The sequence below is a fragment of the Gossypium hirsutum genome, chromosome A04, assembly GCF_007990345.1.
Source record: "Gossypium hirsutum isolate 1008001.06 chromosome A04, Gossypium_hirsutum_v2.1, whole genome shotgun sequence".
Classification (NCBI taxonomy): domain Eukaryota; kingdom Viridiplantae; phylum Streptophyta; class Magnoliopsida; order Malvales; family Malvaceae; genus Gossypium; species Gossypium hirsutum.
This window is the reverse complement of record NC_053427.1, coordinates 69,812,207-69,838,959: the sequence shown is the minus strand read 5'-3', so window position 1 is coordinate 69,838,959 and position 26,753 is coordinate 69,812,207. Positions and strand designations below refer to the sequence as shown.

At 32.8% G+C, this 26,753-nt stretch overlaps 2 protein-coding genes and 1 pseudogene across 8 annotated transcripts; 1 reads left to right on the top strand and 2 right to left on the bottom strand.

Annotated features, from left to right (window-relative positions):
• Positions 1 to 10,147: 10,147 nt before the first annotated feature.
• LOC107948351 (ankyrin repeat-containing protein At5g02620-like) lies at positions 10,148 to 13,412 on the top strand (annotated as a pseudogene).
• Positions 13,413 to 15,793: 2,381 nt separating this feature from the next.
• Positions 15,794 to 17,511, bottom strand: LOC107948352 (probable membrane-associated kinase regulator 3). The gene has a single exon (XM_016882861.2). It carries the CDS (start codon positions 17,339 to 17,341, stop codon positions 16,229 to 16,231), a length of 1,113 nt encoding a protein of 370 aa, XP_016738350.1. The 5' UTR covers positions 17,342 to 17,511; the 3' UTR covers positions 15,794 to 16,228.
• Positions 17,512 to 18,072: 561 nt separating this feature from the next.
• Positions 18,073 to 26,093, bottom strand: LOC107948350 (phosphatidate phosphatase PAH1). 7 transcript variants are annotated; one of them, XM_041111105.1, is made up of 13 exons: positions 25,727 to 26,088; positions 23,758 to 25,214; positions 23,080 to 23,678; positions 22,912 to 22,985; positions 22,509 to 22,593; positions 21,853 to 21,939; positions 21,622 to 21,694; positions 21,288 to 21,331; positions 21,053 to 21,181; positions 20,868 to 20,966; positions 20,618 to 20,743; positions 18,838 to 19,205; positions 18,073 to 18,381 (listed from the first exon to the last, which is right to left on the bottom strand). In XM_041111105.1, exons 2-11 carry the CDS (start codon positions 25,154 to 25,156, stop codon positions 20,690 to 20,692), a joined length of 2,643 nt encoding a protein of 880 aa, XP_040967039.1. In that variant the 5' UTR covers positions 25,157 to 25,214; positions 25,727 to 26,088; the 3' UTR covers positions 18,073 to 18,381; positions 18,838 to 19,205; positions 20,618 to 20,689. The 7 variants fall into 7 exon arrangements, with proteins under 7 accessions (XP_040967039.1, XP_040967036.1, XP_040967037.1 ...); XM_041111102.1 differs by lacking the exon at positions 18,838 to 19,205 and having other exon boundaries at positions 25,727 to 26,093; XM_041111103.1 differs by having other exon boundaries at positions 18,838 to 20,743; positions 23,758 to 25,295; positions 25,727 to 26,089.
• Between the last annotated feature and the right edge of the window lie 660 nt (positions 26,094 to 26,753).

Here is a 26,753-nt window from a genome sequence, read left to right as displayed (position 1 = left end):
TGATTCGAAGCTTATACCTGATCATATCGACAAGGACAGTCCTCAATCTTATACTCTATCGAGCCACAAACCAAACAAGCACTCATTCTTCTCCAACATTTTTCCAGATGACGCCTTTGACAATACTATCATACCTGATTTTGCCTTTCTCTAAGGCCCACTGCCTCCCTATTTTGTGGTGGCCTAGCCTCTTTGGCTCGCTTAACAGGATGCATGTTTGGCCCAACAGAGGCCACCTCTCTTTTGGGTTGATCCCTCTGTTTCCCCTTTTTCTCACACTCTATGCACTTGATCTCCTCAATAATTTTGGTCTTCTCAACCAAAGCCTCAAACACACACTCCTGGTTCGGAGTTACCTGAAACTTAAAGTCATACCTTAGGCCCTCCTAAAAATGAAAATTCTTCTCTTGTCCAGATGCTACCATACTAGGTGCATAGCAGTTTAACCTCAGAAATTTTTCTTCATACTTAGAAACAGTCCTATCACCTTGTTTCAGTTCAATAAATTCTAATCGTCGGGCTTCCACATAACGAGGATCGACAAACTTACCCTAGAAGGCCTCCTGAAAGTAAGCCCAATCAATACGCTCTAGTAGTGTAACCCTAACCACAGATTGCCACCACCTGTAAGCCTCATCCCTTAACAAGGATACAACACCTTTAAATTTTTACTTAGGAGTGTAGTCCAAATCATCCAAAATACGTTCAGTGGTCTCCTTCCAATACTCGACCACAATAAGAGTAGCTTCAGCAATACCCCTGAACAATTTTGCCCCAATAGAGCAGAGCCTCTCAACAATCATCCTACGACTAACATCACTCATTGGAGCCCCAACAACCTGATTTAAAGCCCTTAACAAAGCTCGTGTTACAAGATCATCCTTATCGTAATTATCTCGATTATCCATAATCCCACCCTCAATAGTGGGTTCACTAATAGCTTCATTCTGTTCATTATTATGTACTGTTCTTGAGACGCAACCGACCAAACCGAGGCCCTCAGAGGTTGTCCCCTATTTCCCCTCCTACCACGAGTTATCATTCCACGAGTGTTTTCATTTCGGTATTTTATGGATCTACAATAAGTAAGAATATTTTTAATACTTTGTTAAATCTTTTAGCGCACTCTCAATCAAAAATTCTTTTATTACAAATTTTATACAGTAGTCTCTACTATCATACTAAAGTTTCATTACTATTTCTATAGGCATGGCTTCAGACTTTTGGACTTCGTCATTTTTTGCAAAATACTTTTCAAAATACTTTGGTTTGTTTTTTTTCCAAAAATGCCCTTTTCATTTATGATGCATGTAGACTCGTTTTGAAAAGATTAAAAATTCAATCCGAGGTTTTGAACCTAAGCTCTGATACCACTAAATGTAACCTCTCAAACCTGGTTTAGACGTTATGGTCAGATCGTGAAAATCACATTGGACACCTAAACTACAATTTTACCCTATCGATGGTTGAAAACCTTAAATGCACTCTCTTTTTTAATAAAATCTCGGTTACCTTTGTTATTTTGAGAAAAAAATGTTCATTATTAAAATCCAATCTTGATTAAGTCAAGTTCATAGCACTGCCTTGGTTTTTAGAAAAATTCTTTACACATCGTTGCTTTTGAAAAATAACTTTGATTATCTTGATTGCAGCGGAAAACCCGATTAAAAACTCAATTATTAATTAAGCCAAGAAACATGCTTAATCCAATTTCAATATGTAATAATAAGTCATTTTCATACGTGAAGCTATGCATGCATGAAAAATCCCCAGAACAGAAACAATCCCAAACCACAGTTCAAATCGCTTTATAGTCCAAAAACCAAATAAACTTAGGGAATTTTAAATAAAACAAAAATAAAAATAATAGTTTGAAATTAAGCCCGAAGTCTGTAATATGTTCACATGCCAAGTTTGGTCCTAATTTCGTTAGTTACTTGAGTAGTTTGAAGTAATGGCGTGAGCTAACTAGCTCAGTGTGAGTCTAAACAAAAATGCATTTAGCACATGTGAAAGCATTCATATGTAGAACCATAAATCACAATCAAACAACATTAATAAAAATGTAATGAGTCATGATCATATTATAATGCAAATTGAATTTCCTTCCCCAACCATCTGCTACACACCATAAGTTCCCTAAAATCCGTCTGCCAAACTCCAACGAATACGAGCAAAGCTCTATGTGGTAAAACCACCAAATGAATATAATTGCAGAAAATCTTCCATATAACGAATAAATAAGATAAAATCGTCAAATCTCCTCGAATCTCTGGTGCAGTGCACTCACTACGAATAAATGCAAACTTAATATGCTATCGAATCTCCACGGAATTCCTCCGTCCACCACAATAATAACCCACCCTAATGCACATACATATGTCATACAATCTCATACATGGTCATCATTCAATAATTTCACAATTTATTGGCATGTTCAACATGCTCTAGAATTATCAAATACTTTCAGTGAGTAGGATCATGGAACCCACTTTTGATTTACCATTAAGGTGATATCATTCAACAAATCACAATTTCACGTATTCTTACAAGACTTTCTATGTACATATATAGCAATCTTTCAACATTTCATAAAAAATTACGCGTAAGAATATATCATGCATAAGCCTTATTTTCATTCAGAATCATTCTATCCATACAACCAATCATACATTAAATTAACTAACCATTCACAACAATAACAATCATGCAATCATTCAGTCAAACTAGCAACTTTGCTAACATGCCAAATAGTTAGGGCTCAAAACGTACCTGGTTCGACCACTTGCAATTTTAATTACTTATCCATTTAACTAAGCTCGATCAATAAGCTAAATCATCAATTATATCATTAAAATCATTATTAACATTCAAGTTTTTAAGTTAGGACCCATACTTTATTTTATGTTTTTCCGCAACACACTTGTAAATATTGTAGTTTTTCTAATAAGCTTTAAAATGAACCTAAATTAAAAATCAGTATTAAAATCAATCAATATGCCTCTTAAATAGCCCCCAAACACCCACTTATGGGTTCAATCCAACCATTACAATTATAACTATTTTTCAAATCCGAACTAGTTAGGTTTCTTACACTGATTAGATGTGAATCGTATGCGCAAATGTCTTTCGGCTTCACTATTGATTCAGGGCATTTAAGCCGGAACCTAACACATTTAAATACTAAAAATAAGTAACTAATCCATGGCTAAAATCTTTAATTTAATAAATTAACAATTACCCAAACATCTAAACTGAAACTACACTCTAGTCCATAATCAACCACACTTATGCTTCCCGAACTGTCAAATCTGAGTCACTGATTGATCAAGATTGTTTTTTTTCCTAATTATACATGATTAAAGGCTTATTAGGAAGGGTTCAAGAACCCAAGACATTTTTGGAAATAAATGGAAGAAAATAAAGAAATAATAGCCCTATTTTTTGAGCCCTTAGACGCACACACCACCACCAATGGCAGCTAAATTGAGGCTGATTTAAAAGCACATTTAAAAACACTTGGAAGGCTGGAAAAATACCTTTTAAAACTTTAAAAATCACTCCAATTCTAAGTCTGGAAGTTTGGGTTTTTAACTCATAAAATTCATTAAGAAATTGGAAGAAAACAAGAACTTACACAAGCTAGGTGAAAGGCGCAGCAATGGCTCTTCTTGACAACAATGAGAGCCATTCTTAGAGATCCAAAATTTTAGATTTGAGGGTGGAAAATTAAGGGGAAAATGGCAGCAAGATTGAGGAGAAGATGGTTTAAGATCTTGTGGAAAAATAAAAGAAAAAGAAATGGTGGTGCAAGGGTTTGGGTGACGGCAACAAGGAAGAAAAAAAGAAAAATTGAAAAGAAAGGAGAAGAAAGGAGAGGGGAGGGATGGCTGGGGTGGAAAAAATATTATTAAAGTCTATTAAAATTTGGTAAAAATGCTATTTATACCTAGGTTTAATAGGGCATGGACGATACACACATTAAAAAAATAAGGGATTTTGCAAAATTTAATTATTTTGCAAGGGAAAATATTCAAACTTAGGACCTTAATTTAATTCCATGCTTTTTCATTTATCAATTAACCACTAGGCTATTTCCTTATTTTTAAATCATTAATATAAAATTCGGGATGTTACAGTCAAAGATGTCAATATACAACCTTTTGACTAAAGCAATATCTCGTTCAACAATACCTTCAAACAGCTAGTGAGACATTGAATGTTGGCAGCATGTTCCAAAACACGTTGGAACAAAACATGGAACAGTAAAAGCTTTAAGCATATATAAAAGTATGGGTTTGGAAAAGCTTTTAAATTGATGAGAATACACTTTATTTTCAATCAAATTATTAGATTGACATTTAAAAGTAATTATAATATTTAGTTTAAAATTATTAGTTAAAAATTGTGAATAAAATAGAAGTTGTGATAATTACACGTTTTAAAATAATTATAATTTAATTTGCAATTATTAATTAAAAAATAGTTGTGCTAATTTTAAAATAGAGTTGTTACTTGAATAGCTCTCTAAGCATAAAATATAAGAAAAAGTTGTGCTAATTATAATTGTAATTGTAATTGTAATTGTAATTATTACTTAAAAAAATTTTGACAAAAAAAAAAAGTTGTGTTAATTTCATTGATATAAAATGAAGTTATTACTTGAATAGAATTATAAGCATCTTAAATATCACTTAATTGATATTGGAGTTGATTATGTTTATTAGTTATTATTTTGAAGAATATTACTTCGCAGTAATTACATAAAATAAAACTACATTTTATGTTGAATATGTTAACTACATTTTATGTTGAATATGTTAAAAATACTTTAATTAACTATTATTTAAAAATTCTTGTTGATACATAGTATCAATGAGGGAGGTAAGGATAGTGGTGCAAGGAGGGTCGACTCACCCATTCTAGAGCCGAGAGCTACCAAGGTAGAGGGACTCGTGCAGAACTGGTTGAGAGTTTAGTGTATTAGGGTCGAGAGTTGATATGAGTCCCCTACAATATTGATTCATTTGGGTATCTATAAGAAAGTGATGGTCCTTACCCAATTATGCCACTCAATATGACCTAGGTGGCCCAATAGAGGGTCCAACCGAGTCCAAATTGAGGTAGGGGTATAATAATTTTCTATTATGATATTTAAAATATAAATTAATGTATTTTAACTATATCTAGTAATTCAAATAAGAAATATCATTTTCGGCTAATTATTGCAAATAAAACATAATATTTAAAAAATTAATTAAATATTAAATGCATAAAATCACATGTAATGCATAATTGCATATGACATTAGAAGCTAGTTATGAAAAATATGTTAGAAACTACAAATGAGAGAGAAAAGATGAAGGAAAAACTATAAATTCTATCAATAAAGATATTCATGTATAGGGACTAAGTCAGAAATTTATCTTTGGGGGTCAAAATTAAATTATAAAATTTTAAAGAAGTCAAAGTACAAATTTATCTTTGTATATGCTTATTATTTTAGAATTTTAAACAGATTAAATAAAAATTTTCATCTTTAGGGGACTAAAGTGTATTTTACCATTAAATTAAATTATAATCTTAAAAACATAAAGAGGCTAAAATGATAATTTTCCATTTTGAGGGGCCAAGCCCCTTCCTACACTTGGCGCCATCCTTATCCATATAATTTTATAAGCTCCAAACAAATTTTAGACAGAAATCTCTAGGCGTATAACAACTCCCTTTAAATAATTGATAGTATGATCCCTAAAAATAATAAATGTTTAACTATGTCAAAGGTTCCTATACGTTTTTTATTTGAAAATCTTAGTCCCTTTGTCTAATTTTGCCATTAAAGTTAACAATATCAAAGGTAAAATAATTTTTTTATCCCTCAACATTTACATTGTCAATTTGGCCTTTACCCTTTGAAAGTACTTAAAATTTTTTAAAACTATTAACATTATTTTTATAATATAAATAAAAAACATAAAAAAATACTATTTAAAATTCAAAAAAATATAGATAATTTTAAAAATATAAAAACTTTCAAAATTTAATGTTATCTAAACTGGATCAAACCGACTAGTTAAATTGGGAACTAGTTAGGTATCGATCTGGAGACAGGTTAAAAATGGCTGACCTGCAAACCAATACAGACTAATTGAACCGAGCTAAAAAATCCATTGAACCAATTTTGAATTAATCTAACCAATTGGTTGTAACACCCTCATACCTGATCCATTCATCGGGTCGGAGCACCAGAATGTTGCATTCATTGTCGAAGCAACTTAAGAGAAATATAGTTCAAATACTCTTTCTAGTCAAGTTAATAGAATTATCTACAGCAAATACTTATTTGCAAACTTTTTATACTTCAGGGACAAAAAACAATTTGTCTCAAATATTTTATAAAGTAAAAAACTAGTTCCAGAGGAGTCAAGTATTGATACCCTTTGTATGGTTTTGGTACCTTGACTCAAGTATCGATACACCTACCTAGTATTGATATCAGTTTAAGTTTCGATGTTCAACATTTAATCATAAGTATCGATACCTTTGTCAAAGTATTTGTACTATGTCCCTAGTATCGATACCAAAATATGGTTCGGTGTTTTGAATTTTTTTAAAAAATATCATTTTACGATAATTTGCATCTTACACTGTAACTTCTCATAATTATTACAATTAGTCAAATATATATTAATTTTTTTATCAAAAGTCATTACTCGTTAACTTATTTCTAAAATATATGATATTGTTTTAAAGAATCTCATGTACATGTCGTTTATATCAAAATTCATAACATTATCACAATAACTGAAGTTTTATAAATAAATCCATTAGAGGATTCACACTTTAAAAAATAATAGTTTACTATTTCTACATGTCCTCACTATTGACAACCTTTACCAATCAATATATCAATTAGGACTCTCTTAATTTATTTTATAGCAATCACTCGCTTAGTATTTCAATAATTCATTTGAGCTTCTTTTATGTATTAATAAATCTATCCTTTGCAATAATTTCCTAATGTAATAACTCTCGTATTATTTTTCACCTCCTCCTCTCTATTCCACATTCTATATGTGCATGTACTTATATAAAAATATTTTACCTTTAGTATGGTATGCTTAATTGTTACATTAATTATTCTTTCACTATTTACACATTTAACAAAATTGTCGTCTTGAATAACAATTACTAAATTATTTATATCTTGACCTGCAAAATTCGAAATTAAGTTCCACTTTTTTTAAAAAAAAAACTCTAGTCTTGATGAAAGTTTTACCTTAAAAATTTTATAATTTATACATAAGCTAATCAATACAATTTTTTCTTCAATTCTTCTCCTGTTCTGCTACTAGGTAGCTCTACCCCTCTTTCACTAAAAATTAATTATCTTTTAAAAAAAGACTCGGATTATATTTACATTTGTTTCCATTAAAAATAGACTCATCAAGTTTTTAGTCATATAAATTTCATTACTTAATTATTTTTTTACAATTTATAATGATTTTTCAAAGCCAGAATAGGAAAACTCGAAATTATTTTGACCTTGCCTCACAGAAATTATTATATCTCACAATATACAATTTCATTGCTTTCACAATTTCTTCTATGAAAAACTAGACTCATTAAACTTTAATTTTATACTTGATTCAACCTCTAACTCAATTTTTACAATTTTTGGTGAATTTTCAAAGTCGAGTCACTGTTGTCATTGTTGCTGTCCAAAAACTATTTTAGTTGAAACATTTTCTTTCACATGGTTCTTTTGCACTAACTTTTATCTAATAACATGTATTTATTATATTTTTGATTATTATTCAATTTAATCTCTAAAACTCACATATCATTAATATATAATTTTATCATAACTTCTCTTATTTCAATTATAAATTTCATAAAATTCATCATTTAATATAATTTCACTTTAGTATCACTTTGTAATTTATCCTCTAACACCTAACACATCATTTAAACTCTTTATTATAATATTTTATTTAAATCATAAACTTTTGTACACTTTACAATTTAGTCCTCATTTTCACAAATGCAAGTTAACTTGGAAATTTCATCACACCATCACTTTTTGATGTAATCACTATATCATCACACTTCATTTATATTCTCCTTTTAACATTCTATTCCACATATCTTATTTTGTTTACTTTACAACTTAGCCCTTTTTCTACTATTTCATTGTACTAATATAATTTCATTCATACTATTTGCACATTCATAATTAATTCAACTATTTAACATTTTCTACACTTAGACTAAAATTAAATGAAGTAAAATCCTTAAAGTACATACCTTGCCTCTTTAATCTCTTCACTTTCTCCTCAACTTTCTTTATCTCCAACTCCAATTTCTTGCTTCCAAGATGGTATCCTAACTCTCTAAAATTTCTACTTCACTTCTCCTTTTGGGTAGCTATAGAAATTATCAAAAAAATTGTAAGAAAAAGTGAGATTTCATGATAAGGACCAAATTGTAAGAAAAAGAGAACTCCTCCCCTATTTACAATGGTGTCACCTTGAGTGCATGGACGGTGTGGAGAATTTTCTTCGCACTTCCATGTAAATATATCTTTAATATTTTAATTAAAATATGAAAATATCTTATAACAATAATAAAATATTCAACCAATCATAATTTCACACTTTTCTTCCTTAATTATTTCATCATATAATTATCTAATTTGGGTAATGACCATTTTACCTCTCATGTTTCTTTAAATTTCACTCTTAAGTAACTACTCATTTTTTATAAAATTATGATTTAGTCCTTCATATTTTTCCACTTATTCAATTCAATCTCTGCACACCAATTTCATGTCATAAGAAATGGGGTTATTTTTCACTTTTGGTCCTTCAGTTTTTCTCATATTTATATTTCAATCCTTCAATTTTTGAATAATTATATTTGAACCTCAACATTTGACACCTTAACAATTTAATCCTTACTTTAATTTAGTATCCCACAACAAACTTCTCAATTCAATTTTCTTTAATACACCTCAATCTTCTCTTTTATCATCTTTATATCATTTTCTCATTTTACCGGAAAATCAATAATACACTATTCAATTTATTACTACTTTATAATATATCAATTTTAAGGGTGTTACATTGGTTCCCAGAACGATTGGTCCAATCGGTTCAAAGCAAATAAATTATTACAAATAGAAAATATAAAAATCGATTCAATTGCTAATTCAACTAGTTTTTTAGACCAATTCAACTAGTCTATACCGTTTTGGCCCGGCTCAACCAGTTTGTACCATTTTGTCTATTCATTGAATCGATACCCTAGCTAGTTCTTGATCCAATTGGCCAGATCCGGTTTAGATAACTTTGGATTTTGGAATTTTTTATATTTTAAAATATTTTAAAAAATCATTTTTTAATTTTTTAAATTTTAAAGAATTTTTATTTTTCATTTTATATATTTTAAAAATTATAATTTTTAAATTTTGTTTAAATAGGAAAAAATATTTTTTATTTTTTTTAAAAAAAGTACTCCTTTTAATGGCTATGGACGAAAATGACAAAATATGTAAATGTTCGAAGGCTAAAAATTTTAAAATTTTAAATAATTGATAGACCCGCGAACCAGTAAGGACTGATTGAAATGGGTTTAAAAATAAGTTGAGTTGGAAAGTGAACAAATTTTTATAATTTTTTAATATTTTTATTTGATTTTTTTAATAATTTAATTGCTTTGAATCAATTGGACCGGTTGTCAAGAAATCAGTTGATCAAACTAATTCGAATTTGGTTTAACTAGTCTGTAAGTCCACCGATTTTTTATCTCTCATCTTATCGATACCCAAACTAGTTCTCGATTCGAACAATTAATTTGATCTAGTTTAGATAACATTTAATTTTATAATATTTTTTTATATTTTTATTTTTAAAGATTTTTTATGTTTTTTTCATAATTTTTTTTATTTTTTAAAGAATATATTTTTAAATTTTTATGTTTTTATTTAAAATATAAAAAAATAATAATTTTATTTAAACCGCGTTTGTTAAGTGATTAGTGGCGGGCACGCTTTACTTAAATGATTAGAGGTGGCCCATTTGACTGCTTACGCGGAATTAAACCATTGGGGAACTCCATATTACGTACAACGTTGGACTCGAAGGTCGACTCCACCCAACTGTGGGAAAATCCAAGGCCAACGTTTCAAAGTTTTCATTTTTCAACCACTTGCTTATAACCTTTTTCTACTACGCTTTCGTCCATGCTCCATGCCTAACCCCTCTTTTGTCCTTTTTTGCTTCTATTTTCCCCTATTTTCTCCCCAGTTTTTTTGTTCTTCATTGTACCCCTCAAAGGTTTTTTTTCCCCTTAATGAATTGTTTCTATAACAGAGAAGAGGAAAGCTTTGGTTTTTACAAGCCAGGAAGGAACCAACAACCATTGGTAAGTAAAAGAAGAAAAATTAAGAGCCATTTATTTATTTATTTTTTTACTTGGGATTCTTTGACTTTGTAGTTGGGGTAAATTTAACTACCAATCATTATTGTTGTCTTTGATTCATTGAATGTAGATAAAGATTAAAAAATGAAGCAAAGTTTCAAAACTTACAGTGTTTATCACTTCTTCTTTTTTTCTATGATTGCTGGTAATAATAATAGATATGAACTATGGATATTATAATCATGAGTGTGAGGGTTTTATATTTATTTTTTAGATTAAAATATGTGTACTGAATTTGGGTTGCAAGAGAAATTTTATGAATATGATATCTGGAGAAAATCAGGTTTGCCATGTGCATACATATCTCTTCGGTTTTTCTGAGTCATATCTTTTTTTTTAATATAACGATTTCAGGGATTCTTCATGTTTTGATCTGTATGTGTGGTAAATAATTGAAGTTTTTTGATTCAAAAGAAATCAGAACCATCAAAGAAAAGGAGGGAGGGGGATCTTGTTCTTTTGCAAGTTTGCATTAAAGGAGGCAAAGATACTGTGGGGAAATAGCTAAGCTTTCAGAAAAAGAAGATGACAAAGCAACTAACAAGTAAAAAGGACGCTACACGGCTGCACTCGGCTGTTAGAGCAGGGGATTTTGAATTGGTTTTGGAAATAATTAATGGTCTTGAGGATGGAGAGTTGAAAGACTTGTTGTCGAAGCGGAATCAATCCGGTGAGACTGCCTTATACGTTGCTGCAGAGTGTGGTCATGCTGATTTGGTGAAGGAAATAATGAAGCACTGTGATATTGTTTTGGCTGGTCTTAAAGCAAGGAATGGCCATGATGCTTTTCATATTGCTGCTAAGCAAGGGGACTTGGGTGAGTTTCTTAGTTTGCTTCACTCCATGATCATGTTGGATATGAAATTAAGAATGATTATGAAAGTTCAACCCTGAAATTCCCTTAGCTAGAAATATTTGCTTTTAGGTTTTAAGGACTTGCAAGATTGGTTGTGAACTAGTGAACTATGTAGCTTTGTTGAAGTCATTTGATTTGTTTGAAGTTGTCTTTCTTTTATCCCAAAATTTTTAGCCAAACTACCTTAAATTCCTCAGATTTCTTTTTTTGTTTAACAGATTATCCTTAGGGATAAATTTCTTTTTTTCTAAATCTCTTTTGTTTGCTGTCTCAGAGGTATTGAAGATTCTCATGAAGGCCAATCTTGAGCTTTCAATGACTTTTGATTCTTATAACACCACAGCATTGCAAACTGCTGCATCACAAGGCCACACTGAAGTGGTGAAGTTTCTGTTGGAAAAAGGCAGCAATGTGGCTGCAATAGCAAGGAACAATGGAAAAACTGCCTTACATTCAGCAGCTAGGAATGGACATCTAGAGATAGTAAAGTCCCTATTGGCTAAAGAACCTGGAATTGCAACAAGGATTGATAAGAAGGGCCAGACAGCTTTGCATATGGCTGTTAAAGGACATAATGTTGAAGTGGCGGATGTTCTACTAAAGTCAGATCCTTCTTTGATAAATATGGTTGATGCCAAGGGCAACACTGCTTTGCATATAGGATCTCAAAAGGGTCGTCTTCAGGTAGTTGGGATTGAACTTTTAGTAATTGTTATGTATCTTTAGAATTTTTTTTCATTGCGACCTTAACTTATTTGAGGATGAATTTATAATGGCTTTGCATGTTCTGTCAGATATTACGAATCATCTTTACTCATAGTGTATGCAAAGTAATATAAGTTTTTTCTTTCAGCTTTAGAATAAACTCCAATTTTAGTCACTGATATAATAGGTTCCAAATATTTCTTTACAAAAATTCACTCTCGGTTATTAGGAACAATTAATCAAAGTTGCTAATAGAAATTTTAATCCATCTCCGTAGGGTTGGCTAAGTCTGTGAGCTTGTCTAATCTCTATTCAATCTTTCAGATAGTTGAAAAGCTGCTAAATGACAGTGGACTTAACAAACTAGTCATCAACAAGTCACGGGAAACGGCTCTTGACAGCTGCAGAGAAGAATAAATTATCTGATATTGCATGTATTTTAAAAGAGCATGGAGTCCAATCTGCCAAATCCATCAAGCCACATCCTGCAAATTCAGCACGAGAACTAAAACAAACTGTAAGTGATATAAAGAATGGAGTTCATTACCAGCTGGAGCATACACGTAAAACAGGAAAACGCGTGCAAGGTATAGCTAAGCGGCTCAACAAATGCATGTTGAAAGTCTCAACAATGCTATCAACTCCAGCACAGTGGTGGCTATTCTCATTGCCTCTGTTGCATTTGCTGCCATTTTCAATGTCCCAGGTCAATATGTTGACAGTCCTAGCGATATTTCACCAGGGGTCTCTCCAGGACAAGCGAGAATCGCTGCAAAACTACCATTTATGATTTTTGTTGTCTTTGACTCCATAGCCCTCTTCATATCATTGGCTGTTGTAGTAGTACAAACGTCTGTTGTAGTTATACAGAGAAAGGCAAAGAAGCAGATGATGGCAGTTATTAATAAGCTCATGTGGTTGGCTTGTGTGCTGATTTCAGTTGCTTTTCTTGCCCTTTCATATGTTGTAGTTGGAAAAGACGAGAGGTGGTTAGCTAACCTTATTACCGGCATAGGGACTGTTATCATGGTATCGACATTGGGGACATTGTGTTATTGGGTGATTGTGAACCGTATTGAGGCTTCCAAACTTCGGAGCATCCGTAGGTCTTCAATGACTAGCGGATCTCGGTCATTGCCCACACCATATACGTCTGACACAGAGATTCTAAACAATGAGCACAAGAAACTCTATGCGGTTTGAGCTTTTAATGCACTAGAAACATTTTATCTCATGCTTACAGATTTGACCAACTGTAGTAGAATGTTAGCAAATTGCAAGGTTGAGCTTAAACAGATTGCAAGAACAGCTGAGAATACGTAGACTTACATTTATTTTTTTTAGTTCAATGGATCAAGAAATTAGTCAATGATTTGGCTTGATTGCCTAGATTATCTGTCAACATTTTTACATTCAAATTTCTTTCTTTTCCCCTTTTTTCCCTTAAAAGTAGATAAGTAATTGAAAAATCTAACTATATCACTTTTACTGTGCTTTTCCCATGTCACATGCACAAGATTCTCAGTGTCATACAGTTCCTTTTCCTCTTCTTGCAAGACAACAAATGAAGAGTACCAGTGAGTATTGCAATAATTCTCCAACATACTTTCCTTCTTGATTGATATCATGCAATGCTTGACATAGATAGGCTATGCCTTTTTAAATTTGACCAGATTCATTGCAAATAAAATTATTTATGCCTTCCAGCTCTGCCTTCATTGCTAGTCTACACTGCCACCTTTATATGTTTAGGTCTTCCTTGTCAAATACTTCAATTTTCACCCCGCTAACGTTATGATGACCAACCAATACTAAGTATCACTTTGGCGTGACATGTTTTTTCCATGTATTTAGATGATCTGATCATATACGCATGTCCAAATATATCTCAGAAAAATATTTTCGTAAAAATGAAGTCTAGGTAACATGTACGGCATTTAATTGCTGTCATTTGGTTGGAACGTGCTATTATAGTCTTCTCTTTGTTTTTCTTTTAAAGAAAGAAGCAGAAAGTTTTACAAAAAAGAAAAAGGAGTAACTAGAAATGCAATCTGAAAACTGCTAATTAAAGAATCTATGATACCATGTTGTAAAAACAGATAGCATTCCTTAGATGGTATTTTTTCTTCCTTCAGTGCTTCTTCATATAACTTGTAATTTCTAGGTTAGTGCAGTTAGTTCCGAGGGCCAATCATTAAAGATGAAAGCTGTAAACCTGTATACCCTGGTAATGTTGAATACTACCATGTCTTCATTCAAGTGAGGGGCACGAGTACTCGACTCTGACAAATGATGGTGATAGACCCTGTCCGCTACTAAGACATTTGCTTTCTAGAACATCATTTCATGTCTCTAACATTTAAATTCTAAAGCTATCAGCATTGGTACAAAGTCTAGGAGTTTCATAGGTTGTCAACATATATTTTGCTGTGTTATGCTTGTATTTTTGGATGAACGTCCTTTTGTCCTCAATCAATGCTAAATTCAATGAACCTTTTCTTGTTATTATTGTTCTTTCCTTCTTTTCTTGTCGATAATAAGGACAGTACGACGCTTTATTATACAGTTATTGTCTTCGGATCTTCCAAGTAATAAAGCTGAGTCATATAACTATAGTTTACTTCATACATATTTAAGTTTGAGCCTTTGACATAATGATAATATCAATGTTTGATTTGAAATGAGTTGAGGGAAGAGTTGATTACTGTAGCTGAAGTTGCATTGTTTCTCCCTCATAACAAAGAGTAAGTTGATGACGAGTTGTTTTACAATTGTGTTCAGGAAATAATATTGATGCTTTGAATCTATCCTGACATTTATTCACATGCTTTTCACTTGGTAACATGGTCCCAGTTGCATCCTTTTGTTTTTTTGGTAAACTGAAATCTACATCTCTAGAGGCCTATTAGGACATGCAATTGCTTTTTTTTTCTTGATTGCTTTGGTAATTAGTTCATGAATAATTAGATGTATATTCTTCTTTGTTTAATGAAGTAAAAGGCTGAACCAATGGAGGCCATGGAATGCAGGTATGCTATCTGTCTATTATTTGATATTTCGAAGGAACGAAGTGAAATGTTTTTTTAATCATATGTTACATGTTTTTCCATATTGTAAGGTCTCTCCCTCAACAAAGGCAAAGGGTATATGGGACTTTTTGACTAGAATAAAAATGCCACATTGTCAATGAATGATTTTAACTTTTTGAGTTGAGAGGTAAAAGTAGTATAGAGGCTTTACTCGTTGAAATCATTCAAAATGAAGTGAAAGAAATTTCTCTTTTACTAGAAGGAAAAGATAAGATGAAAAGATGGCAGTCTGAAAGGCATAATAAAGTCTGAAAAGTTAAAAGGCTGAAATAGTAGAATACAGAATCAGGGAAAAGCTTCATGTAAAAAGAAAAACAAATCATATATAATACAATTAGCTTTTAAGGAAATTATTATTGTTGTAATATTGATGAATATTTAGTGTTGGGACGATGATACCAGATTCCATGAATCCTCTAAATACATATATATACATTGAAAATGTAATTTAATCATGTCAGACAGTCGCTCGCTTCCAATTTAAGTTGATTTTTTTGTTGCAGTTAGAAGGGGGTTTTGTGGATGTTTTATTCAACATTTAAACTTAGCAACAACACATTAAAAACATAGTTAAGTGGTAAGGATCATTGGCAAATGTGAAAAGATGCTGTACGGAAACCGGCAGTTCGTTGTAAAAGAGAATGTCTTGTCCCAGTCCAAGGAGAAAAGAAATTCTTTTATATATAAATATATATAGAAGCAAAAACCAAGCAAACAGATACTGGATTCAAGCAATTCCAATCATGCAATAACTTGAGCAAGTACAACATGCAATTTGGTTGGTGGGGTTAGAGCATTTGATTTTGAAAGATAAGCTTCCATGGAAGAATCCTAATCATTTTTTGCTTTATTATTGGTGATGATGGATTTTCAACATATTATTCCATGGAAACGTATTACAGCAACATTAAAAACCAAAAAAAAAAAGGGTCTTGTCTAACAGTGCTGGAAAAATCATGCAAAGTATCTAAAATATCAAATGGCACTCACTTTGAAGAATGTAGCAGGAACTGGGTACCCATCTTAGTCAACTTCCGTTTATTTTTTTCTTCTTGTTATGGTGGATTTCCAGTCTTTGTAAAGTATTTTTTGACATTCAAATGCTGCAAAGTTCTGGTCTTTCTTGGTCCCCACAAACAGAAATCTTTGAAGCAGAAAGTGAACAGACCCCAAGTTTCTGAGACTGCTTACAATGAGCAATTGCCCCTTCAATTGAATTCTCAATCTCTGAATTGGCACTGTTGCTCCTTTTCAGCAACTGTAAATCGCAGAATCCACTTGAACTTAAAGAAAAAGATGTTGAAGAAGAAGAAGAACCAGATGAAGATGTTGATGATGAAGATGAAGTCTTTATTGCAGAATGCTTTTGAATTACCCCTGAAAATGACCTCCTATGGATATCTGTAACGTCCTCACCTAACTCCCTGTCAATAGTCTTCATGAAAATTTTGTATCTATCATTATCAACCTTTCCAAATGGGTTCTTCTTTCCCATTTTCATGTACTTGTTTGCACATTCTTTGGTCTTTGAAACATCTGCTTTGGCACAAGATTCATCTGAACAAGCAGATTTACTGAACAATGATTTAAGATACTCCCTGGATGCCTTGAGCTTTTCGGTTATTGAGGATTGCTTCATCTGTTTAAGCTTTTTAGACCAAGACTTGTTCGAATTATTGCCTGTGAAGCCATTCATTTCAGTTGACCATTCAAAGAAATAGTCATCAGGGTTTAGTTCACTACTCACCCTACAGGATTCCAATAGACTACTTCCATTTGATGAAGCAATTGTAGAGCCTATGAAATGAAGCTGACCATTTTCTTCGAAAGGTGCTTCAGTCTTGCTCTCCAATGAAGAGCTGTTGGAGCTTTGCAGTAGCTTCTGAACCATTTGCAACCGAGGAGGAAGATGAAGAGGAAGGAGTTTTCCCTTGTAGAAAAGCTCATCTGCAGGTGAAGTTGTTGAGGTAATGTCTCCATTGCAGTCAACTGAACACATTTGGAATTCAAACTCTCTGCTTTGTGGTGGAGAGTTTATAGAGTAACACAAGAACCTGGAGGGTGAACTTCCCTCCATATCTATGTACTCTTCATCTGCATCATGGTTGAATGTAGCTTGGCTTGTGGCCATGTTTTTATTTTTTCTCTTGAAGATGTCTAGCTTATTGGAATGGTGAGCTTGGTGAGGAAAGAAAGGACCAAGGAGCATCCTTTAAAGTAAGGATGGAGCCAAGTTAAAACAAATAAAATCACAAGGATTTGTCAGGTCTTTTCCATTTTTCCCCCCACACTTTTTCTCCCTTGTATACTAGTATCTTGAATGGTTCCAAACAAATAAAATGGCTGAAAAAACAATCTTTTTCAATTTATCCCTTCCAATTCTACATCAAAAATTTTTTATGTGGCTCACATACAGTATAGCCTTACATTACTACTTGAGTATTATTATATATATGTATTTATATGTATATTACTATATCATCATTTACCTCATGCCCTTCTCAAAAGGTGAATTATAGCCATTTGTCTTCTTATCTTCTCAATGATATTTATTATCATTCCTTTTTTTGTTTCTCTTTTGAATGTGTCCTGTATCCATAGCCAATGAACTTCTGAGACACTGACACATTCAACTAATAAGCTTAAGGTTTAGCTTAGAACAATCTGATTAAATCCCTACAATGCCAAAGGACTGAATAGAAAACAATATAGCTGCAACCCCATATTTTTCTTAGGACACTTGAGTGTTTCCATGTTTATATATATACTTTGAACTTGAAAAATGTGGTGCAGAAGTCAAGGAATCTTCCACAACCAGGAAGAAGGTGACAGTAGTACAACTGTACCCTTTTTTTCTTTTTATTGGAAGTTTCAATGTAAGTAGCACAAAACAAATCTGATCAACATTGTTAAAGATAATCAAAATAGAAGAAGAATAGATAAAAAAAAAATTACTCACATGGAATCTTACTTGAAATTACAATATAATAGTGTATCCACTTGGGAATTCACAAGTATTCAGCCATCTGCTGCCAGTCTCTCTTAGTTTGACTACATATACATATATATACAAATTACCTTACCAGACCATAATCTTCTTAGTTCATACTTCATTACATGCAAACCTGTACTCTTAAATTATATGTTTTTTTCCTGTACATTGGAAACTGCAGAATTTCTTGATTATAAAACTAAATACTAATTATATATATGCCAGACTTGTTTTGTGTAGATCCATAATCTTCTCAGCTGCAAAATTTAAATTTCAAAAGGTCAGCTCTTTTCCCAAAACCTGGTTTTTTGCATTGTCAAGCTTAACATTTAATAATGAATTAGAGCTAAGAGACAGACAGACAGACAAACAGAGAGAGTGAGAAATAGCTATTATTATATTATAAGTTTTTTCAAACCTTCTAAGCTAAATCTAAATGCATTACTATATAAAATCTATTTGGCAGTTCTTTTTATTATAAACATCCGATCAAATTAGTTTTTTTATTATGAAATGAATTAATTTAGTCTTTGTGCGATTAAAAAAATTAAATAAATTCAAATTTTAACATTTATAATTTTAAAATATTATTTAGTGTTAATAGGACTATGAAAGCTTGTTGAAATATTTATGAGTAAATGTTAATCAGTTACACTTTGACCTTATTTGATCTAGTCTATATTATAATAAAGGGACTCAGAAAGGAATTTCACCTTTTTGGATAAAAATGAACAGTGGTTCACAACGTAGATGCCAATGTCTGCATTAAGTTATTGCTATGCCTATGAGGGCTGTGCATACGTTGAATGCAGCTGTTGACCTCACTAAAAACAAACATAAACTAGAGTCATCCCCCCAAAAAATAGAAAACAAGTATAAGCTCCAATATTTTGGTGTTGGGATGCAGTTTATCCCAAGGCTCGAGGGTTTTTCTTTTTTAGCTTGTCTCCTCTTGCAGTAACTGTTTACTTTTGAGCTTTGTCCAATTCTACAACACTGATCCAAGACCAGCCGCAATATTCAATAACAACATTGCACCTAGATTCCAAGTGTTTTTGTTTCACATCAGCTAAGACCTAACCTAAGAGCAACAAATTAATGAACAAGGAAAATATAATAATTAGCTGTCTTAAGTAACAGTTTGGATTTAACATAGACTGATATTTTATTATATTGTCACCTTGTGATCGGGGTCAATCTTTTGCTGATTGGTAATAATATCTAGTAGTGTATAAGAGTTTTTGAGATGTAAATCTTAACCAAGGGGTAAAATGATGAAAAATGAAACAATATTGATAAAGATGCGAAAGAAGGATCCCATATCCAAAACCCAAATCACTGCTCTGAAATACGGGTAAAGTCGAATTTACTGCAAGAAATGAAGCAGAGGTGATCACGTGATGCTGGTCTGAGCACCCTAAGCTTTGTTCATGTACACCACAGTTCTCACTTTCTGAAGGGCAATTAGCTTTTTCACTTTTTAACTCTCATGCCAGCCCGCGTCTGCATGGGGGCATGGCTGCATCATGTACCTTCTCAGGCTTTCCAACCGAGCCACTGTTACAATGACTCAAAGTTGCAATTACAACTCCAACCTGATATCTACAAGTTCAAGACCAAGCCCTATCTATTGAACTGAGTGATAAACAATTTAATGTCTTTTAAGCAATATCTCAATTTCAAGTCATGTGAATGAAAAAAATAAATCAAGAGTCCGACACGACCCAACCCCAGAATAGTTGCGGCCAATGTCTCAGGGGAGTCGCCTTCAGAAACACCTTTTACAAGTGGATTTATGGTACTAACCTTCAAAAAGTTGTTTTTGTTTTGTGTCATAGATACACACCTGTTAGTACTATTGGTTTGAATGCAGGTTTGAATGTAATATTTCAGGATTCCAGATAAGATTGGTACCATTACAGTCTACAGTAGTTTGAAATTATTACAATCATTTATTGGGTTTTCAGAGCTTTTCTAATATAAGTCCATTAAAGACCTATACAAGCTTTTCTTAGGTCACTGTTAGTAGCCTGAAGAACACTGAGAACAGCTTGGTTTTAAACATATACACATAAGTTGCATTTATTTCTTATCCCGCAAAATGAAATTGTTAAAAATGGTTACTAAAGAGGAACCATTTTGTGAACGATATTACTTATAATTATTATACAACAATTATGTAAGCACAATAGATCCACGTGAGATCTATTAAAATTTTCTATGAACCCCACATTTATAAATGATGGATGAATATAATAAAGAAAACTACGTATGAAATGCTATCATTTTTACTGAACTTTATAATTGGGGAGAATATTTTAATCTCTAAAGATAGATATAGCTATTGTAGGCAATGGCTTTGATTTTATCCACTTGAATTATTTATTCCTTACAAGATGAACCCCAACAGACCATTTCAAGGTCACCAAAGAATATGAATGTCAGTGAGGAAGCGAGTTTAAGAACTTGAAGAATATCATAACAATTTCTTACCTATGGGACAAATTACGCTACTGATCATCTCCTTGGTATAACTAAACCGTATTCTTTAGGCAATCAACTATGTTACTCAATATCTTGCAATGGCACTTTCCAAAAATTCCATTCGTTATAATCTTCCTGCAAACGTATTAAAATATCAAGGATATCAAGAAGGCTCCAAAACAAATAAGAGACAGTTGTAGATAAATTTTCAATTGTTCTTTTGCATCATATATAAACAGGCGAGAAATTGATGCCTTACCAGTTCAATGGATGAGGTTGGTGGAAACATCTCTTCTACAAGAGTATGCAATGATGTGTATGACCTCGTGTTCATACAATAACTTACAGCCACCTCACCCTGCCAGTTTTGAGCCCGATTGTTATAAATTTGATATGGTAATTGCAATATAGATTTCTCATAAGTAGGACATGAAAAACATGTACCTTTGGATTAATAATAAATATTTTTCCCTTTGGGATGCCAATTTCTTTATAACTGAGTTCATCTGTGTCTCTGTTTCCAAAGCCTGCATAAAATGGATTGTAGTCGGAAGGGAAAAGTTTCCTGATATTCTGCAATTCATGTATAAGAAAGAAATCATAGGTGAAAAGACTGATCTGGATGCAGTAATAGTTCCGTTGTATATTTAGAAACAAGGTTGAATATTTCAGAATTCACCTTTAAACAAGCTATTTTGAATTCATGAGGTGTTCTTCTTATCACTGCCAAGTATAGTTTATTAGAATGGAACCCATAAATAATTAAAAAGGAAGTAAAAGAAGAAAAGCAATGTAACTTGATGATAAAGCCTAATGATTCTGATATAAAGAAAAGGCCAAGACAACAAATAATGCCACGTTTATCATTTAAAGGTTTTGTGATGGAATACAATAAGAATTCTTTTTCCTCTCATGTAGCTGGAGCCTCAAAATTGTGAAGCAAACTAAAAAAACAGCTAGATTACTTCAATAGACAAACAATGTCAGAGAAAATAAAGAATGAAAGATCTCACCCTCACGGTACAATGAGGGAAACAAACCGTCAGGAGAAATCACAACAGGTCCAGAGGGTAAAGCTTTTCCATCCTACATAAACAAAGCTATATCAGTTAAAATCGGTTACAAATTTGTGATTTTAAAGTCTTTTAACAAGATGGTTTCCAAATGTTAGCTTTTCTCTTTGGTTAAACCTTTTTGCTTCCATTAGGGAAATGTAAAAAAGTGTATTCAGGCTATTCCATTACCTGTTTCAGGTTAAGTAAGAAACTTCTGGTTAGATATGCCTGAACAATTGCACGTGCACTGAGAAATAGAAGCTGATATCCGTTCTCCTGTTGTGAACATACAGTTAGTGTTGGACATCGGACACCCAAGAAAATAATTGGTTAATATGCATGCCAAAATATGTTGGTTAATGGAATAAATAGAAGAGCCACACTGTTTGATATTGTTCTCTACAAACAATATTGTGTTTGTGCATGCACACATGTTACAGGAGGGATGAATAAAGATGACACAAATGCAACTTATGAGAAGAATTTCATCACTACCCATATATAAACTAAGAAGTGCAAAAATACATTTCACAACAGAAAAATAAATGTTGAGGGGCATAATGGTGACAGGATAATGCTCACATAATCTTGATACTAAGGTTATCAAAAGTTACTCTATAAACTTGCATTAAAAAATTTATCATCACTTACATCAGTGGGGAATTTTATAAAGAACTAGTAAAAGTAAAGCGCAAGGGAAACATGAGACAAGTTTTGATTTCTGTTGTGGTGAAACTAAAAAATGGTGGAGCAATTTACTAGATCTAGTTTTGCATGATAGTCCAGAAAAGAAAAACTTCTCAGTCAAGTCAAGTTGAACAAAGAAACAATTGAGAAAAGCATACCTTAATAGCTGAGAAAAGATTAGCTACACCAGATTGTGTCCAATCCCTTCCAACTAAAGGCATAAACTGGCCTAAGACATCAGACCTGAAAGAAATATGTTAAGGTTTTTGAAACATGCATCTTGTATTACACTATACATGACTAAAACATATTCGAAAGAAAGATTTCACACCAAATCAATTAGGGTATGACTGCTTCTAGAATGCTCACTGCTGCTCTAATACTAAAGACCATAATGGAAGTTATAATTTCAGCATCAAATGCGAATATATGGTTTAATTTCTCTGTTTCCATAATAATATCATAATAAGATTCAGAGCTAGTTTAGACAGGTCCATAAATGGGTGAAACAGGAAAATTTTAAATACTGCAGAGCAACAATATCAGGAGATAAATCCTTACTTGGTAATAGTTCCATCCACATCTGAAATTACAATCTTTGCGTTCCATTTCCACAAGTAAAGATGAGCTTCAACCTGTTAAAGATACACAGATTTTTAGGCTAAAATTTAAGCAGAACACAAACCTTGCGAACCTACCAGAAGAATTGTGTAAAGAAAAAATTGATACCTGTTGTGTTCCCAGAACCCTGGAGAAGAAACTGAAAGTAATCATGTTTTGACCATTTTTCAGATTCAAGGAAGCAATCTGCTCGTTGGTGGGAATATTTGTCCTCACAAATTGTTTGCCAGGAGATTCAATCCTTCCACTGGATGTTGGAATTAAATCTGCTGGTGAATTTTGTAGAGAAGATTCAGTATCAAGAAATACCTCTTCACTAGATAAATTGCTACCGGTCTTCTCAAGTGTTTTGACCCTTTTTAAGGGAATAGACCGAAGCCTCCATCTGCAGCCAGAAGGTGCAGAAGTGACACCAGAAGCAGCACCCTTAGGCTTTGATGACTCATCCTTTTCAACAGGGATTGCATCCTGGGGCTCAATAGCTAATTCTAAACCAAATGCAGCCATTCCGAGAACAACAGGAGCAGCTTTTTCCCATGTGAAGTACATCTCTCCAAATCGGATGATTAGGTTTGTATTCTTAATAATTGAAATTGCATTATTTTTGTATTCCTCCATTGATATCCGATGTGCTTCAAAGACTTCTGCTGCAGCATCTGAGCCCATACCCACATAAAGTTCATTGCCACAGAGTGAGATCTCAAACCCTGGAAATTTAAGGCGAGAATCAGAGCAAGAATAAGGGAAGTTAAGTAATTCAAGGAGGAAAAGCACTTAGTTCCTTACCCAGGCTAGCACTAACATCTATCTCTTTAGCACAACTTGTTTCAGTTTCCACAGTCTCACTTATGCTACTCTTGTCCTCAGGTGGAGGACTTTGCAGACTGCTATTCATCCCCTCAGTTGCTGCTGATGTATCGAACTGTTCATCTCTCAATTCAGGGTCATTAACAACCAAATCAACAGATGCATTGTTAGAACCCTTATTATCTGTAGCCAACATTGTCTTTTCAACTGGTAAATCAGGAGACCCAATTTCATTGGAATAATTGGGAATACAAGAGGAAGACAACACATCTTTATTTCTGGAGCCACCAATAGCTCCATCTTCAGTTTCACCAACTTCTGGGGGGCTGCAAGAACGCTTATCTTGTGAAATCTGAGCTTGCAGTGGGCTATCTATTCCTTCAGAATTGGTGTTCTCTTCGTGTCTGCCCAATTCAGATAGTTCAAGACTGCTCTTAAAAACATCATCCTTAATATGCATGGATGCATCTTCAATGTCACTTTGCCTGATAAATTCATTTTCATGCTTGAAAAGGTTTCGAGTTTCTTCAGTATGACAGGCATGTTCCCCCCCTCTTTCACAAACTTCTAGATGGTGTCTCAAAGCAGTAGAATCATTGTCCAAGCTGCAAACAATATCAGAGGAATTCTTAGGTGCCGCAGCATTGAGCTTACCTATATAGTCAGCATCTGATTCATTGCCACCTGGACTAAATTCCCCATTACCGTCACAAAAGTCAGGTCCTTCACCTGCGCCTATATGGAACAGAGGTGTGCTTAGTTGCACATTTTCAGCACTCCTGTCTGATGCCAAAACAGGGGCTGTGAGAATATGGCCATCCTTACTGAAGAAGACAACTGAATCTAAACCTTGTGCTTCCCCAAAACACTCACTATCTAAACCCCCATATCGGTCGGACCCATATTCTGAAAAATTAACCAGACCCTCTTGATAAAACTGATCATCTTGAAAATCATAGAACCTAGTATCAGATTCTGCCCTTTCAAGCTGTTTGTGATTTGTGGCATCACATTCATCCCTCAATTGAGCCACCGAGGAATCTGAAACAACTTCACCATCAGAATCCTTCAAATCTCCATTTGTCTGAAATCCTTTACCAGATTCAACCTCCTTTAAAAAATATGCTTGCCCAGAGTTATCAAGATACATATGAAAATCTGCTTCAATGCCATTAACAGTTATACGAACGACCTTTTCAGCCCCTTTCAAGACACCCTGAAACTTCCCAAAACGAACATACCAAGGCGTGCTCCGAAAAGTCCCATCTGCTTGCCGAACAACAATTATATCAACCGCTCCACCGAAAGGATGGAAAGGAGTAGCAACAGAATATACACCTTGTGAAATTAAACTCCCAACTTTGCCAACCACATTCATTTGTCAAAATTAAACCTTTCTTAGATTAACAAAAATCCTTCTGCAGTTTCCTTTAATTCTATCAAAAATGAATCCACAAATCAATATAAACATCCAAAATCGTTCTAATCAAGGATCTTTGTTCTTTACTTTCAGTTATCTGCGTTCAGTTCAAAATTAAACGAAGCCAACTTAAACCATAACATGTTCCCTTTTGCTCAGCAAGAAAATAAAATGGGGTAAAAAAAAGGAAGAAAGCATGTATGGGAATCTATAAGCTGTCACTTGGAACCAAATATAGAAATCCAAGTTTAACGAATATTATATGAAGTATGATCCCAATATAGAATGCTAAAACATATTTCTCATAAAAGAAGAAAAGCTTAAACTTTAGAAACACAAGAAAGGGAAAAAAACCTCCAATTTTCTCAGCAACCAAACATAAAATAAATGTCCAGTATACGGTAAAAGCAATCAAACAAGATTGATAACATACAGATTAAACGACGAGAATTGTGGAGAAAAAATCGAACTTTCTAATTTCAAAATTGAACTAAAATATAACTATACAGTCAAAGTCAGTAAACTTACAGATTAAGAACTGCACAAAGAAGAAAATTCCCGGGATGAACGAACCTGGCAGCTCGAAATCAAAACAATTGTAAGATTCTCTTTACTATGATCGATGAATGATGATACAACGATCCGACGCTGTTAGGATTCTCTGGTAGCTTTGAATTTTTATTTGTTATTTTTTGGGGAAAAAAATGGAAATTTAGAAAACGAGTCAGAAGTTGGCAACGGCGACCTAACCGCAACCGCCATGCAATGCGAAAAGACATAAATAGGTCCCTTAGTTTTGCTTAAAAATACGAGAAATATGACGTGTAAATTTGTGATTAATGGAAGGGTAATTTTGGATATTTGAAATATTGTCCCGCTTTTTCCGGTCTTAAGGATGGTAGAGCCGCCGGGATGAAGAAACATTATAATTATTGAAACTTGAGTTTTATTCCGAAAAAAAGAAAAAAATTATTAACTTCTAAATTGACTAAATTACCCTTCATTTCACTTTTGTTTCTTATATATTATTAGAAAATTTTGTCGCATATAATTTAAATCATTTCTTTTCCAAAACAAGCTCAATATTTGTTATGTTTGAATTAAGCTTTCAGTTGTTTCAAACACTTAGAAAAGTAACCTCCTGAGAATGACAGTGTATCACTAACACTAATCAACTTTTGTTTAAAAAGAAGTCGAAATTCTTTTTCTTTTTCTTTTTTTTTTTTTAAATGTAGATTATAATCTATCTCAAACATCAAAGTCTAACATCTAATTTGTTAGTTTTCCTCAAAAATTCCTCCCTTACATTTTATATTTTCCTACATATCTAAAATTGAAATTCAAAAATCTAATCATTCTATAATGAGATCGAAATAAAAGACATTATTCAGGAGTATTTTCTATCATATTAGTGAAAATTATTCATATTTATTCTGATTGAATAATAAAAACCTTGAAACTTGTATATTTCAAATCTTACATGTGACAAAATAACAAAAATAAAAAATGAGTGTTAGTGATACACTTTCCAGTGAACCAACATAAAATTCTGTTA

Coding starts and splice junctions, on each gene's coding strand:
- LOC107948352 (XM_016882861.2), bottom strand. CDS start 17,341: ATGCTCCTTGGTCCTTTCTTTCCTCACCAAGCTCACCATTCCAATAAG.
- LOC107948350 (XM_041111102.1), bottom strand. CDS start 25,156: ATGAATGTGGTTGGCAAAGTTGGGAGTTTAATTTCACAAGGTGTATAT. Junction 21,182..21,287: donor TCAAAATAGCTTGTTTAAAG/GTGAATTCTGAA, acceptor CATGAATTGCAG/AATATCAGGAAACTTTTCCC. Junction 20,744..20,867: donor CAACCTCATCCATTGAACTG/GTAAGGCATCAA, acceptor ATACGTTTGCAG/GAAGATTATAACGAATGGAA.